The sequence below is a fragment of the Bubalus bubalis genome, chromosome X (genome assembly GCF_019923935.1).
Source record: "Bubalus bubalis isolate 160015118507 breed Murrah chromosome X, NDDB_SH_1, whole genome shotgun sequence".
In the NCBI taxonomy this organism is placed as follows: domain Eukaryota; kingdom Metazoa; phylum Chordata; class Mammalia; order Artiodactyla; family Bovidae; genus Bubalus; species Bubalus bubalis.
Window position 1 is genome coordinate 40536529 of NC_059181.1, and position 16621 is coordinate 40553149.

General features: G+C 39.4%; 1 protein-coding gene across 3 annotated transcripts; it reads left to right on the plus strand.

Moving 5' to 3' along the window:
- The first annotated feature begins 607 nt into the window (after positions 1-607).
- On the plus strand, positions 608-15458 carry DDX3X (DEAD-box helicase 3 X-linked). Of its 3 annotated transcripts, none has more exons than XM_006048699.4 (17): positions 608-765; positions 3536-3593; positions 5123-5170; positions 6872-7004; positions 7977-8132; positions 8213-8312; positions 8953-9088; positions 10014-10099; positions 10272-10370; positions 10479-10639; positions 10952-11096; positions 11177-11321; positions 11503-11684; positions 11777-11894; positions 12175-12328; positions 12568-12707; positions 12888-15458. In XM_006048699.4, the coding sequence occupies exons 1-17, from the start codon at positions 721-723 to the stop codon at positions 12965-12967; spliced, it is 1986 nt and encodes a 661-aa protein (XP_006048761.1). In that variant the 5' UTR covers positions 608-720; the 3' UTR covers positions 12968-15458. The 3 variants fall into 3 exon arrangements, with proteins under 3 accessions (XP_006048761.1, XP_006048762.1, XP_044793377.1); XM_006048700.4 differs by having other exon boundaries at positions 12571-12707; XM_044937442.2 differs by having other exon boundaries at positions 5126-5170.
- The last annotated feature ends 1163 nt before the right edge of the window (positions 15459-16621 follow it).

Here is a 16621-nt window from a genome sequence, read left to right on the forward strand (position 1 = left end):
GCTCCACAAAATGGCCTCCGCATTTGGCACCTGCGGTCACGTGACCCCCTCTCCCCTGGGCTTCGGGCCCCTCATTGCCAAACTTGGATCTCGGGGCTTCTGCCCGGGAAAATACATGGGCTGATTAGTTTGGAGAAATCGCACAACCTTTCAAAGTCTAGGGGACTGAGAGAGAAGGAACGAGTGCTCCCTAGAAAGAAAGGAACAGTGAAAACTGAGGACGTTGGGAAAAAAAGGGGAAAAAGGTCTAGGTTATATTTTAAGGTCTCCTAGCTGGCGGAAAATGGGAGGGGATGAGGTCTCGCGAGATCTCGAGACCTCCCAGGCTTGAGAAAAGGTAATAGCGGAGGACAGGGGAAGTGGCACTCAAGCGATCTAGGACAGCATTTAGCGCTGAGTTCCAAGGTAGGACGACGAGCCCGCAGACGCGACCGACTAGGAAATCCCGCGAGGTTAGGACTAAACGAGCGCGCAGTAGCTAGGCAAAAGTCGTAGCGGCGGGAGGAGTGCGGGTGTGAGAGGGCGGGCATGAGAGGGCGGGCACGAGAGGGCGGGCACACGTCGTACGTGCTGACGTAGCAGTCACTCGAGCGGGTATATTAGATCCGTGGCCGCGCCGTGCATTTCAGAGCCGCAGTTCTCCCGTGAGAGGGCCTTCGCGGTGAACCCAACACATAAGCTCAGCAGCGGAAGACTCCGAGTTCTCGGTACTCTTCAGGGATGAGTCATGTGGCGGTGGAAAATGCGCTCGGGCTGGACCAGCAGGTGAGCCGCAAGGAGCCTACCGGGATTGTTGCTGCAGGAATCTCTCCCCCGATCTAACCTGGTTTGTGGCGCAGTGCTACATGGTACCCTCAGTTCCCATTTTCTGGGTCCCTCAGGCTAACGAGTGTCAGTGCCCCGGGGCTGTGGGGGAACGGGAAGGTGACGGGAATGCTGATTGTGGTTGTCGCAGGGGCCCCAGCTTGGCCGGCGGTATTGTCCCCGGGCAGAGCACAATGGCGGCTTTTGTGTGTGCGTGCGCAGGCGGGCGGAGGGGGAGGGGGCGCGCGTTCTCGCGGAGTCGCGCACGCGCGAACCTCGACTTGACTTGTGACCCATGGGTGTTGCGGGGAGGGGGGAGGGGCGCGGCGCGGAGGTTCGCGAAAGGGGACCTTTATGGCCCTGAGAGTTCGGGCGTGCGCGGCTCGGATTCTTGTCGGAGACCCAGGCGACGTTGGCGTGTCTGTGTTGTGTGCACGCGCGTGTGAGCGGGAGGTGGAACGCGGCCCTGGAATGTGGGAGGGGGCGGTGCGGGGGGTGGCCTTCGCTCGGGGTAATGGCGGCGGCCTCCTTTGTGTGGTGTCGGGTGGCTGGGCGGCGCTGCGCCCCCCGAGCGGGGGAAGACGGGCCGCCGAGGGCCCGGAAACGGGGATGGATGCGCATCTTGTTCTTCCAGGGTTTCCTTCCCCGGGGCTTTTTTTTCGCTCCAGCCCGGTTTCCGCAGCCTCGGCTCCGTGGCCCGCGAGGCCGCGTTTCCGGAGTGGAAAGTTTTGTGACGCAGAAGATTCGAGGAGGAGGGGGGTGGGGATGGAGAGGAGGGAGGAATGGGCCGCTGCATGCGCGGTGGCGCCGGGCTCTGGAGATCGAGGTGGAACGCGGCGAGGAGGTTAGCGACCCGGCACGGCCGGCTCCGCCTCACGTGCTCGCAATAGTCAGTGTTGGAGATTTTGCTCCGAGCCACTCGTCGTTTTGGGAGGTACCACGGAGTGTACCAGTGTCCTCAGGTTGGGGACGTTTGGTGCGGGGCTCGGCCTGGGAAAAAACGCCTGGAATGTGGCTTGGGAAGAAATAAAGAATTTTGTTGGTGACTTGTTGCTGCTTGTGAAAATTTTGAAATCGTTCGGAGGCCCCGGATTTGTCGTCTAATTGGAACCCCTCTTGTAAGGGTTTAGAGGTAGAGGACGGGAGGGCGCGTGATCGCAGAGGAGGGGTTCTGGGCGGAGATGGCAGAAGTCTGCATCCCTCAGCAACAGTGGCACCACGCTTCAGAAAAGCTCTTCAATCGATGTTTTGTTGCTTTTTAAGTAAACTTCTGCGTACCGCGAGCTCCAGAATTCTGAAACGAACTTGAGTGACACAAATGAATTGTTAATAGATTTTCAGTCGTGTGTAGTATTTTTTAGGGACTCGGCTATCTGGGGGGAGAGCATTTTTTCCATTAATGAATCAGAATAAATCTTCCAAATGCTGACATGTTCCGTGTTAAATGGAGCAGAGACATAAAAAAAAAAAAAATCTGGTTATCAAGAACATGGCCAATCCCCAGTTTTAAAATTTAACATACAGGTGGTGCCGGCACCTATTTAAGATTATAAGCAGAAATAAAATTTGAAATCGAAATAATTGGAAAAAAAATACGCAGTCGTTAGAATTAAGCAGCAAGCAAATTCACAACTGAGAAAATTGCATTAATGTCACCCTAGCAATTTACAGTGGCATTTAAAGTGCTCTATGTCACCCTAGCAATTTACAGTAGCATTTAAAGTGCTCTACGTAGTTCATTTTGCCAAGTGTAAAATTAATAACAAAACGTACTGCAATAAGTACAAAAAGGAAGTTTTTGTGCCTTAAAGTACCGCAGCGTTTTGTTAATAGAAGTTAGGAAACGAGCTGCCTCCAAAGTGTTACCGTATTCATTTTTTTCTTTAAGATTTAGCATCTTCCAGTTTTCAATGATTACACTGATGCTTGCAACTCGATAATATATAATTTTAAGCTTTTAACAGAGGACTTAAACGTGCTTTATTGGAAACACGTGGCAATAGTGCCGTGTGGCTGGTTACATTTTTTTTTTTTAATGAAATACTGCTTTTGGCGCATAGTTTCCTCCTCGTTGCTTGTAAATAGTTTGTTTAGTCATTACAGAATTCGATGAAGCGCTTTTTTTAGAATGTAGAGGCTTTAAGTTACCAGTGTAAAGGGATGGGTAGAAATGGAGATAAAAGGCAGTAAAACGTGCCATTTATGTCCGAAGTGTTCTCAGCTTAACTGTGAAAATGGAAAAATAAATTGGTACGTATTTAATATGGTTGTGTAGTGGTTATATTGTAAATTTTTGTTCTGAAGAGTGGTACTCTAGTTGCCGTATTTAGAAATGAAAACTAAGAAATGGTCGATACAAGTTTTGTTCTGAATATTTTTCAGGTGTGCTCTGTAGGTTTAGAATAATTCCAAGTAGAAAACATCTCCAAATGTTTGGAGCTAAAACGAATCCACTGACTACTTGACATTTTAAAATAATTTAAATTTTTTGAACTTTTACAATGGAAAAAGTTACAGGGAAAATTCATTTTGATTATGAATTTGGACCCGGTTTCTCCTGGATAGCGCCACCATCTTGGTTAGGTACCTTCTGCAGTGTATACTGTAGTACTGTAGTATTTTGCGTTTGCTCACATTCTTAGTCACATTCTCCTTAAGAGTTCCATTAAGTTTTCCTTTAGTGTAATGTTTCTGCGCATGGGCTGCTAACCAAAATTTAATTCTCTTCTAGTTTGCTGGCCTAGACCTGAACTCTTCAGATAATCAGAGTGGAGGAAGTACAGCCAGCAGTAAGTAAAATATTTTATGCATTTACTGAATATTAGAGCTTTTTAAAAAAATTGTCAGAATATAGTTGATTTACAATGTTGTTACTGAGTATTAAAACCATAATAACTTAATGTTTAATTGGATTTATTTAAAATTTAGGAATTTCCTTTCCAGTTTTTACTGTGTAAAGAACGTGGGTAGCGTTGGGTCTTTTGATAATGAGGAGTTTTCTTGAGTGAAAAAAATCGTTAAGGACCTTATACAACACACAAATTATGGAGTTTGATTATGTCCATTATGAATCCTGAACACAGCTAAAAGGTGGTGGGAATGTACATTTCACTATTAAGAGTGAATTTACTGGAATTAAACTGAATAAAGAATATTCACATTCATCAGGTACAGCCACTCCTTTCCCACGAAAAACATGAGAATTACTAATAGAACAAAGCTATAATGAATCTTGAAGTGGTAGTTAGGATTTTAAATGAGGAATTGTTTTTTTTTTTTTTTTGAAAAGTTTTTTTTTTTCTCTTGAAAGGGTTTTTTTTGAGGCATGGTAAAGATTAAGGTGTAGGGGCTCTTGGTGGTTTATTATTGGCAGTAGACCTGCTTCAGCTCAGATCTCTTCCTATTGAATTAACGGAAAGAAAAAATGTAATATGTATATTGAGTGTGTTAATGTCTGAAAGCACTGTTTCTTCAAGCTCTGTTTATTGCATAGTTAAGGGATATTTATTTTTAGGCAGGAAGGGCCTCACTGGGCACAGTTACTTGGTATTTGTTTTGAATTTCACTTTGTCAGGCTAAGAATCTTTTAGTAACTGACCATTCTAATGGAGATCTTTAATATTTAATTCAACCCAGAAGTGAAGAGGTTAAATTGCAGATTAACTAGTAATAAAGCAAGTTGATGTTACTTAGTTGGATATATATTACTTGCTTTTGTTCTCACCTATAGTCTAGGCTGTGTTTTTATTTGCATACAGAACAACAGTTGACTGTCCTTAAACAGTGCAAGTCTCAAAACCCACAATTACTTGAAATCATTTCACTCTGCAGCTTTTCCCATATTACGTATGTACATATGTTTTGGATTTAACCAGAGCAGGAACAAAAAAGCTTAGTGACTAGATACACGATTTAGGTTAACAGTAATAACTTATGCTCCATAAGAGACTTGTTAATATTTTTGTTATGTGTTTGCTAGATTATTGCAGTAACAATGCTGCAACTCTTGTTGTTTATGACAGTTCTCTGAAATCATAGCAGACGTTGTAAAAATAGTGTGTTAAATTGACCACTAGTGGCAAATTAAATTTATTCGTAGATTTCAACTATTAGGTTCCAATTCAATTCAAATCTGTTCTCCTTCCCCTTTTAAAATTCATCGTATTAAAGCAGTAACTTATTTAAAATAGAAGTAGACCAGACTAGAAGACTAGAGATTTAAATTTTTTCTTTCCAGGACTTTTTTAGCATCACAAATTTTGGTAAAAAGCTTTTAAGTTTTTTGGAATGTGAAATTTAACTTTGTCATTTCTTTTAGAAGGGCGCTATATTCCTCCTCACTTAAGGAACAGAGAAGCTACTAAAGGTAAGTTTTTTGAGCAACTTGGTATACTTAATTATTGCTGCATTTAAAAATTGGAGCTTAGGGAAAGTGAGACACCTCGGAGTCTGAACCGTGTGCTCGTCTCTCCTACTGTCAAAATAATTTCAGATACTAGGGCTTACTTGCTTGGAAAAACTCATCTAATGTCAGATAGAGGAAATCTCTGCATTTCCTGTGTCACACTCTTCTGAGGCCAAGGGCATGGTTTTGTACAATTTCACTAGTCTTGTGCTTAACCTCTTTGTATGTAATCATTAACAGCATGAGTTTAATTTGAAAAAGGTGAGTGGGGATCCTACTGTGTAAACAAAAACTGCTGCACAGTGATAACAATCCAGTTATTTCTGTCTTGCAGAGGTGCCAAAATGAAATGGGATTATTGGGGAATAGTTAACAAACATCAGGCATGCTCCTGATAGAGGGGAGTGGTTCTTTGGCTTCAACTGCTTCATTTAAATAGGTGATCTGAGATTTTGGAGGAAAAGGGAAGGTCAGGAAAACTAAAAGTCATGAAGAGGGAAGATACTGGATAAAGAAAGCAGGATTGGAAGGGTGGAGAGTCCACAGGAGCACATGATTTGCTGTCATTTGTCTATATTCATAGGTAGTCTGTATTAGGTTCACTATCCAAGACAATACATGGAATATAAGATCTAGGGAACGGAACTAAAATCCTGCCATGGAACGGAACGGAACTAAAAACATGCCATGGGGCCAAAAATATTAAAAGAACTCCTATATTATTTCTTAGCTGTCACATCATTGTTTTTGGTTACTGTAGAGTCAGATTCTCATTCCTTAGAATGTACTAGCTGAAATTGACCCCCATGTGTATTTAGTGCTTTTCCTGCCTTATTGCAATGATAGGAATCAATGCAGGGAAAGAGACAGTATCGTATAGAAGTTAGAGCTGAAATAGGTCTTAGAAATCTAACTCAGCTCTTTATTGGTAGCTAAGGCTGTTAATTACTGGGCTAGTAGAGGCGTAAGGGAGAAGGAAAGTAACCTAATTAACTTGTAAACTATCTCTGACTATTTAATAAAATGTCACTGAAGCTAGTTAAATCCTCTGCTTGTCTTTAAACCATATACCTGTTGGGCTAATTTACACCTTTGTCATCCCCTCTTGCTGAATGTTTATAGCTATACCCTAGGAACCTGTCTACGCTGAGTGTATCAGGATTTTCCTTTTCTAGGTATTCCTAATTCTCATCTGATAACTATGTATTGCATGTAAACAGAGCACTGTTCTTAAAAACTTTTTACTATTGAAACCAAGAAATACTATATTAAACCAAGTAAATTTCTTAATGTTTTAAATGAATATCACTTCTAAGAAACATAGAGATAATGATTGCTCTTTCCTAGTAAACTCATTCATGCCTATAAAATGAAATTAAATTGTGATGGTCATGTAACAAGACCATAGTCATTGTGTTAAAGGCAAACCTACTGACCTTTTAGAAGTTGTATTCATTCAGAACATTTTCAGACTTGATTGTTTTGTTCAGCGTATAGTATGTTCTAGTACCATGGTAGGAATATTTCCATTGTCCCTCTGGTCCAGAGATGTGATTAGTCATTAGAGGGCTTCAAACTCAGAAGCATAGAAATCATGTTTTAAAGTAGTGTCATTTTCTAATTACTACAATAAAATGAGTTTGCTTTTGTTTTTAATTGAAGGATTCTATGATAAAGACAGTTCAGGGTGGAGTTCTAGTAAAGATAAGGATGCATACAGCAGTTTTGGTTCCCGTAGTGATTCAAGAGGAAAGTCTAGTTTCTTCAGTGATCGTGGAAGTGGATCAAGGGGAAGGTAAGTGATTTATTATCTTCTTGCCTTTCTTGCATGTGTACAATAAAACAATTTAGAAATTGGTCTGTACCCTGACCATTATGCATGATTATCTTTCCCCCTTAGTGGACCACCTGTTGGGATGTTAAGTATGTCTTTTTAATCATAGTTTTTTAAACTGTAAGAAGTCTTTACTAAATTGAACTTATTACACCGAAATGAGAATAAGAATATGCCCTTTGGCATAATGAAATCAATTATTTTTACATTTCTCTAATTTTATGTATTCTACTTAAAAGAGTAAGTTTAGTGAATGGCCTAATTTGGTTGACATTTTTGTGGATATTCTATGACAATTTTTAAACCTTATATTTTTGATTACACAAGTGTGATGAACTGACCTCATGCGCCTAATAGCTGTGGTTAGTCCTGTGTCCTGCTTTTTCGAAAACAGGCCTAAAACTAAAAACATCTTAATTCAGGTAAGGATTATTTTCTACCTTTTATCCAAAGTCTGTCACACAGGTGAGTTGTCCTTTAAGTAGCATCCTAATGTAACCAGGACAATTGATATTTGGTGTGATACTTTCCTTTTTTTCTCTAACACTAAAAATATTTGGATGAAAACATTTAAAGGTGTAAGTTAATGTGCTGGTTTCACATATAAGACTGATTGCCCAAGGGTTTTTATTTATATATTTATTGAAGTGTAGTAGCTTTACAATATTATGTTTCAGGTACAAAGATTTGATTCTTGATTTCAACATGTATCGGCTATATAATAATAAAGGAAGATACTGAATTTAGAAAAAAAAGTTATATAAATGGTATAGTCTGGTTAGAGGGCCTTATTTGTCAAGTAAAAGTAAGCCCAAATTGGACTGGTGACATCCTTGAAATTAGCCATAATGAACCTTTCTCCAGGTACAGTTCTAGTGGTAGGAATCTGATAATGGTTAAATAAGATTTTGATTAATTGCTTGTGCTGTTCAGGTTTGATGATCGTGGACGAGGTGACTATGATGGCATTGGCGGCCGTGGTGACAGAGGTGGTTTTGGCAAATATGAACGTGGAAATAGTCGCTGGTGTGACAAATCAGATGAAGATGATTGGTCAAAACCACTCCCACCAAGTGAACGCTTGGAACAGTAAGTTTCTGAAATGTATGTTAATTGTGGTGAAGCCTTATCAGCTCTGTGTAACAAACTTAACAATCTTCTGATTTCAGAGAACTCTTTTCTGGAGGCAACACTGGGATTAACTTTGAAAAATATGATGACATTCCAGTTGAGGCAACAGGCAACAACTGTCCTCCACACATTGAAAGTGTAGGTATTTTTTCATGACCTTTAAGACAGGGAAGTGTAGATCTTTTCACAGCACATCAAGATGAGATGGGCTTCCTAAAGACATACGTAGACTGCCTGCTTTATCTTGACAGTTTTTTAAAGTTAATTTAAAAACCTGCCTCATTGGTTTGTGGAAAGGGGGACAGTGAATTTGGTGTTACCATTACTAATGATTTGAAATAGAAAATGGGTCGGGTGTTGACCTAAATGGGAAGGAAATCCAAAAGGGGGATGTGTATACATATAGCTGGTTTAACTTTGCCGTACAGTAGAAACTAACACATCATTGTAAAGTAATTGTATGCCTATAAAAACTAACTTAAAAAGTAAATAGTCAAGAAGCTGAGAGTTGAAATAAACAAGGCAAAAGATTGGGGATAAAAAGAAACAGTAAGTGGGTCAAACATAGGAAGAACCCAAAACTTTTCCATTGTAGGTTAAGCTTAGGGAGTGGTTTGGTTTTGTTTTTCCTCAGAATGTGTAAGATGATGACTTTTACTATAAAGCAAATTGAAAGTTCAAATTGGTTGATAGTTGTCCCCCCCCTCATTGTATTTGTGTGAAACAAAATGCTCCAGATAGCATTTCTGCTTGTTTACCCTGATGAATTTCTTGACAGTTCAGTGATGTTGAGATGGGAGAAATTATTATGGGAAACATTGAGCTTACTCGTTACACTCGCCCAACTCCAGTGCAAAAGCATGCTATTCCTATTATCAAAGAGAAGAGAGACTTGATGGCCTGTGCCCAAACAGGTAAGCAGACTTGATGAAAGTAAAAAGTTGTCAAGAATACCTTGACTTGGCTTGCTCTAATAAAAACCAATACCAGGAAAATACTCATGGAGCATTTTAAGTTTCATGAGGAAGCTTGAGTCCTGTATGTAGCCTGACTGGTACACCTTGGTAAGGTGTAGCTGGATGGATCTCTTTTGTCTTAGTCTTTTGGTTATATTACTTCTAGTGCTTTAATTAGGGTATCTTAGGGATGGCCTATAGAAAGTCATGAGCCTGATACTACTGTAACAAGTGGATAGGTTTTTGTGATTGTAGTGGTGGGGAAGTGAGGACTATAGAAAATTAGAGAAAGCTAGAGAATAGCATGTGATCCATGGAAATGTGGCCAAAAGAAGGTTCATTGATGGGTAAAGTACCTCCCTATCAGTATATACAGTACCTACAAGGAAGTGTTAGAAATGGACACCAGTTTTGAGAGAATTCCTGCTCTCTTTACACAAGTGCTTCCTAGTGGCTGCCTGCAATGCAGGAGACCTAGGGTTCGATCCCTGGGTTGGGAAGATCCCCTGGATGTGGGCATGACAACTCCAGTATTCTTGCCTGTAGAATCCTCATGGACAGAGGTGCCTGGTGGGCTACAGTCAATGGGGCTGCAACTGTTGTATGAAAAGCAGCCATAGATGATATGTAAATTACTGGTCACAGCTATATTCCAGTAAAGCTTTATTTATAAAGATAAATAGTTTGCTAACTCCTATTACAGGTTGATCAAAGTCATCACTTGATCGTATTTTAAAATTAGCCTACTTTTAGAAATTTAATTTGGGAATTAAAGTGAGATTACTAATTGGGCAGTTAAAACACCATCATCTACCAATATATGTTCAAAAGTAATAAGCCAGTTTTTCTGTGGTTAAATGAATATGTTTTTTTTTTAAAATAGGGTCTGGAAAAACTGCAGCATTTCTCTTGCCCATCTTGAGTCAGATTTATTCTGATGGTCCCGGTGAGGCTCTGAGGGCCATGAAGGTAAATATTTCTGTATAAAATGGGAAAGCTTTCTAAATGACAGTAAGACTTGCATTCTAATCTGTATAATTAGTAACAGCATTTACATGTAATCTGTAAATTGCAGAAGGGGATTATGTTGTAATGAACCTATAAGAGAGGATGTTAACAAGTTTAATAAATTATTTCTTAGGAAAATGGAAGATACGGGCGCCGCAAACAATACCCAATCTCTTTGGTGTTAGCACCAACTAGAGAATTGGCCGTACAGATCTATGAGGAAGCCAGGAAAGTAAGTATGCCTTTCAGGTTATTGGCCTTCTCATTGATTCTGATGAAGTGTTTTATGACCATGTAAAAATCTTGGTCTTAAATTTAGTAAATTTTTCTTTGCTTATAGTTTTCATACCGATCTAGAGTTCGTCCTTGCGTGGTTTATGGTGGTGCTGATATTGGTCAGCAAATTCGAGACTTAGAACGTGGATGCCATTTATTAGTTGCGACTCCAGGACGTCTAGTGGATATGATGGAAAGAGGAAAAATTGGATTAGACTTCTGCAAGTATGTTAATTTTTAAATGTGTGAAATGCATTTTTTAGTCTTCCAACTTTTATAAAAAGTTAGCTCATTGTAATTTTAATTTAAGTGATTTTAGTAGAGGCTAAGAATGACCAGACCGAGACCAGAGTCAAGTATAAGAGCTAATTTGGCTGTGCGATTTAGTGGGGGAGATGCTGTGCTGTGTCTTATGTATGTGGGTCAGATTGTATGGTGTGAGGAACTAAACTACCTGAATGAATAATTAACTGTGCTTATAGAAATGGAAACTACCTTTTCTCTTCAAATTCTAAGTTGGATTTTTTTTCATGGCAGGTACTTGGTGTTAGATGAAGCTGATCGGATGTTGGATATGGGGTTTGAACCTCAGATACGTAGAATCGTTGAACAAGATACTATGCCACCAAAGGGAGTTCGCCACACTATGATGTTTAGTGCTACTTTCCCTAAGGAAATACAGGTATTGTTTGCTGCAGATCTTTCTTACTTAGGAATTTGTTTCTCTCAATAGATGATAAAACAGTAATTTTTTTCTTTCAGATGCTTGCTCGTGACTTCTTGGATGAATATATCTTTTTGGCCGTAGGAAGAGTTGGCTCTACCTCTGAGAACATAACACAGAAAGTAGTTTGGGTTGAAGAGTCAGACAAACGGTCATTTCTGCTTGATCTTCTAAATGCAACAGGTATAATTTTAGCATCAGTCTGGTGGCTTAGGTAATCTATTTGGATCACCTTTAGTGCTTTTCCTTCTCATCCAGTACATTCTGTTGAGACAGTCTATTTGCCTCTATTCGCAAGTTTAGTAAGTGCAAAGAGAACCAAGCCACTATTAGTGACTGAAACCTTGTGATATTTTAACTTCAGGCAAAGATTCACTGACCTTAGTGTTTGTGGAGACCAAAAAGGGTGCAGATTCTCTGGAGGATTTCTTATACCATGAAGGATATGCTTGTACCAGTATCCATGGAGACCGATCTCAGAGAGATAGAGAAGAGGCCCTTCACCAGTTCCGCTCAGGAAAAAGCCCAATTCTCGTGGCTACAGCAGTATGTAAAATTTAATCTTATTTTTTAGGTCAGCATGTTCAACTATTTACTTTGTTTTAAATGGACCATAGGTAACAAAAATTATTTTCTAGGTAGCAGCAAGAGGACTGGACATATCAAATGTGAAACATGTTATCAATTTTGACTTGCCAAGTGATATTGAAGAATATGTACATCGCATTGGCCGTACAGGACGTGTAGGAAACCTTGGTAAGTGTGTGGTTACTTACGATGATCTGGTGGTTTCTGATCTTCAGTGTGATTCTTACAGCAAAGAACTTTTCAGGGTCTTAGATGAACTCTGATTTTCAAGGAATGCTATTAAAATATCAGAAGTGGCGCGGGGGTGAGTCAAGGTTTGTTCATAGAACAAATAGCAAATTATCCTTTTTAAAAATTATTATTCTACTTAATATTCTAATATGAAAGTAAGAATATTGTGCTGCTCTGTGGAAGACCTTAATTTATGTACTTTTTGGAACTGTTTTAGGCCTTGCCACCTCATTCTTTAATGAGAGGAACATAAATATTACCAAGGATTTGTTGGATCTTCTTGTTGAAGCTAAACAGGAAGTGCCATCTTGGTTAGAAAACATGGCTTATGAACACCACTACAAGGGTAGCAGTCGTGGACGATCCAAAAGGTGAGATAGAAATAATGTGTATTATTAAATAATGTGTATAATGGAGAGGGGTGTGATTTTTAAGGTTATTTAAGTGACCTTCAGTGTCAGCTTTTCACAGCTAAGGCCTTATAAAATTCCTGTGACAGAAAAGAAGGGCTGGGTGGAATTGCTTGAACTGGAAAATCGGAAATTGGTCATTGGGAATTTTTAACAAGAATTGGGTAATCTTTATGTAAACTAACAATTTGTCCTTATAGTAGTAGATTCAGTGGAGGATTTGGTGCCAGAGACTATCGACAGAGTAGTGGTGGCAGCAGTTCCAGCTTCAGCAGCAGCCGCGCCAGCAGCAGCCGCAGTGGTGGAGGCGGCCATGGAAGCAGCAGAGGGTTTGGTGGAGGTAATGTTAAATTTTAACCTCATACCTTTGGGGAGGTTTTTGCCCTTTTTCAAAGCGTAATTTAAAATATTGGGCCCTGTAGATTGCTTTTTGTAATTTTACATCAAAATATTTAAAGAAGGGAAAGATTGTATTACACAATGGATGACTTAATAATTTTTTTTTTTAATCTCTCATTAGGTGGCTATGGAAGCTTTTACAACAGTGATGGATATGGAGGAAATTATAACTCCCAGGGGGTTGACTGGTGGGGTAACTGAACCTGCTTTGCAGTAGGTCACCCTGCCAAACAAGCTAATATGGAAACCACATGTAACTTAGCCAGACTATACCTTGTGTAGCTTCAAGAACTCGCAGTACATTACCAGCTGTGATTCTCCACTGAAATTTTTTTTTTAAGGGAGCTCAAGGTCACATGAAGAGTCGAAAGGAACAATCAGCAGCCCTGTTCAGAAGGTGGTTTGAAGATTTCATTGCTGTAGTTTGGATTAACTCCCCTCCCAACCCCCATCCCAAACTGCATTTATAATTTGTGACTGAGGATCATTTGTTTGTTAATGTACTGTGCCTTTAACTTTAGACAACTTTTTATTTTGATGTCCTGTTGGCTCAGTAATGCTCAAGATACCAATTGTTTTTGACAAAATAAATTTACTGAACTTGGGCTAAAATCAAACCTTGGCACACAGGTGTGATACAACTTAACAGGAATCATCGATTCATCCATAAATATTATAAGGAAAAAACTTATGCAGTAGCCTGCATTAGGGCTTTTTGATACTTGCAGATTGGGGGAAACCAACAAATGTCTTTGAAGCATATTAATGGAATTAGTTTCTAATGTGGCGAACTGTATTAAGTTAAAGTTCTGATTTGCTCACTCTATCCTGGATAGGTATTTAGAACCTGATAGTCTTTAAACAAGCCATTCCAGTCATGATGAGGTGATGTATGAATACATGCATACATTCAAAGCACTGTTTTCAAAGTTAATGCAAGTAAATACAGCAATTCCTCTTTCAGTGTTTAGGCAGATCATTAATTATGAGCTAGCCAAATGTGGGCATACTATTACAGGGAAAGTTTAAAGGTCTGATAACTTGAGATAGGGTTTTAGGAGAATTCATCTACTTAGACTTTTTAAATGCCTGCCATAAGTGAAATTGAAATGGTAGAATGGCTGACCACAGCAATGACCAGCCCTCATTAGGGCCCTGGATGATTTTTGGTCTAATAACGCATGCTAGTGTTGATGTTTTTTGGTCAAGAGGGTATGAACAGGAAGAATTAAATGCAGCAGGCTTTCTTTTAAATGCCGATTCATATTACTCTGTTCAAGCTGCGTTGAGATGTTAAACTGGCTTACTATAGACTTTGTAAAAACGGCTCCAGAAGAGTAACAAACTGAAATCTTTGAGATCACACAGGTTGGAAATATGTACATAACTGCACAAGGTGTCAATTCTGCTACACAGTGCAGTTTTAGTCAGTTTTAGTTGCATAGGTTTCCATTGTATTTATAGTCTGTTTATGCTAAATCTGGCCAAAGATGAGCATTGTCCACCACTAAAATGCCTCTGCCACTTTTGAATTCTGTGCTAATTTTGTGGCCAGAATGCGGTGATCAAAATGCTCAATCTTTTTACAGTGGCATAGGAAGATGGCAAAAATTTCCTAAAGTGCAATAGATTTTCAAGTGTATTGTGCCTTGTTCTAAAACTTTTATTAAGTAGGTGCACTTGACAGTATTGAGGTCATTTGTTATGGTGCTATTTCAATTAGTCTAGGTTTAGGCCCTTGTACATTTTGCCCATAACTTTTTACAAAGTACTTCTTTTATTGCACATTCAGAGAATTTTATATATATGTCTTGTGTGCGTGTCCTTAAACTTCCAATCTTATTTTGTCTCTTGGAGATTGTTGAACGCAGCTTGTCTAGGAAGGGGATGGGACTAGATTCTAAAATTTATTTGGGACCATGGGAATGATAGTTGGGAAGAAAACTATTTGCACACGACAGATTTCTAGATACTTTTTGCTGCTAGTTTTATGTAATATTTATTGAACATTTTGACAAATATTTATTTTTGTAAGCCTAAAAGTGATTCTTTGAAAGTTTAAAGAAACTTGACCAAAAGACAGTACAAAAACACTGGCACTTGAATGTTGAATGTCACCGTATGCGTGAAATTATATATTTCGGGGTAGTGTGAGCTTTTAATGTTAAGTCATATTAAACTCTTAAGTCAAATTAAGCAGACCCGGCATTGGCAGTGTAGCCATAACTTTCTGATGTTAGTAAAAACAAAATTGGCGACTTTAAATTAAATCATGCCAAGGTTTTGATACACTCGTCTTAAGATATTAATGAAACACTTCAAAACACTGATACGAAGTGTCCATATTCAAATATTGTGTGTTTTTGTTTCGTTGTGTGTATTTTTTTTTTCCAGTGAATGTCTGGCTCATTGCAATCCTGAAACATGTGGTTATCTTTGTTGTATTGGCATAATCAGTGACTTGTACATTCAGCGATAGCATTTGAGCAAGTTTTATCAGCAAGCAATATTTTCAGTTAATAAATAAGGTTTCAAAAATCATGTAAGAATGACGTTAAACTTGCTGAATGTAAAGATTGAACCTCAAGTCACTGTAGCTTTAGTAATTGCTTATTGTATTAGTTTAGATGCTAGCACTGCATGTGCTGTGCATATTCTGATTTTATTAAAATAAAAGTTGAACTGCACAGTCTCTTTTGTTGTTGTCAATTGTGGTTTATTATTAGGTGAAAATAAAGTTGTGGTCTTGCCTGAAGAGTTGTAAGATGTAATTTTTTGGGGTTGCCATCCAGTGCTGATTTTGAAATAACTCTTGGATACAGAATTACCCTGCTTTGTTAATAAAAGATGAAGATGGTGTTAGTTTGGAATACAGTGAAAAAAAGGATTTTTGTAATAGATGGAAATCCAAAAGATCCTTGGTGATGCATAGTTTATGATTATAGTTCGAAATTTATGGATGGAGGGGTGGAAACTATTCTTGGAAGCACTTGATACATAGGATGATTGAACAGTGCAGTAATGAATTGGCTTTAAAAATGCATTAGTAATATGTGCAATAAGTACTTACAGATCAAGAATGTTATTTGGGGTTGGGGTGATCAGTTCAGTCGCTCAGTTGTGTCCGACTCTGCGACCCCATGGACTGTAGCACGCCAGGCCTCCCTGTCCATCACCAACCCCCGGAGTTTACTCGTACTCATGTCCACTGAGTCAGTGATGCCATCCAACCGTCGTCGTCATCCCTCCTACAATCTTTCCCAACATCAGGGTATTTGCCAATAAGTCAGTTCTTCGTATCAGATGGCCAAAGCATTGGGAGTTTCAGCTTCACCATCAGTCCTTCCAATGAATATTCAGGACTGATTTCCTTTAGGATGGACTGGTTGGATCTCCTTGCAGTCTAAGGGACTCTTGGACTCGTCCCCAACGCCACAGCTCAAAAGCATCAATTCTTTGGTGTTCAGCTTTCTTTATAGTCCAACTCTCACATCCATACATGACCACTGGAAAAACCATAGCTTCGACTAGACCTTTGTTGGCAAAGTAATGTCTCTGCTTTTAATATGCTGTCTAGGTTGGTCATAGCTTTTCTTCCAAGGAGCAAATGTCTTTTAATTTCATGGCTGCAATCACCATCTGCAGTGATTTTGGAGCCCAAGAAAATAAAGTCCGTCAGTCTTCCCCACTGTTTCCCGTCTATTTGCCATGAAGTGATGGGACCAGATCCCATGATCTTTGTTTTCTGAATGTTGAGTTTTAAGCCAACTTTTTCACTCTTTCATCAAGAGGCTCTTTGGTTCTTCGCTTTCTGCCATAAGGGTGATGTCACCTACATGTCTTGAGGTTATTGAT

Bases quoted from the DNA above. Each gene is read 5' to 3' on its own strand.
- DDX3X (XM_006048699.4), top strand. From the start codon at position 721: ATGAGTCATGTGGCGGTGGAAAATGCGCTCGGGCTGGACCAGCAG. The intron at 10,100-10,271 runs GTAAATATTTCT...ATTATTTCTTAG, and splicing joins AGGCTCTGAGGGCCATGAAG to GAAAATGGAAGATACGGGCG. The intron at 11,895-12,174 runs GTAAGTGTGTGG...GAACTGTTTTAG, and splicing joins AGGACGTGTAGGAAACCTTG to GCCTTGCCACCTCATTCTTT.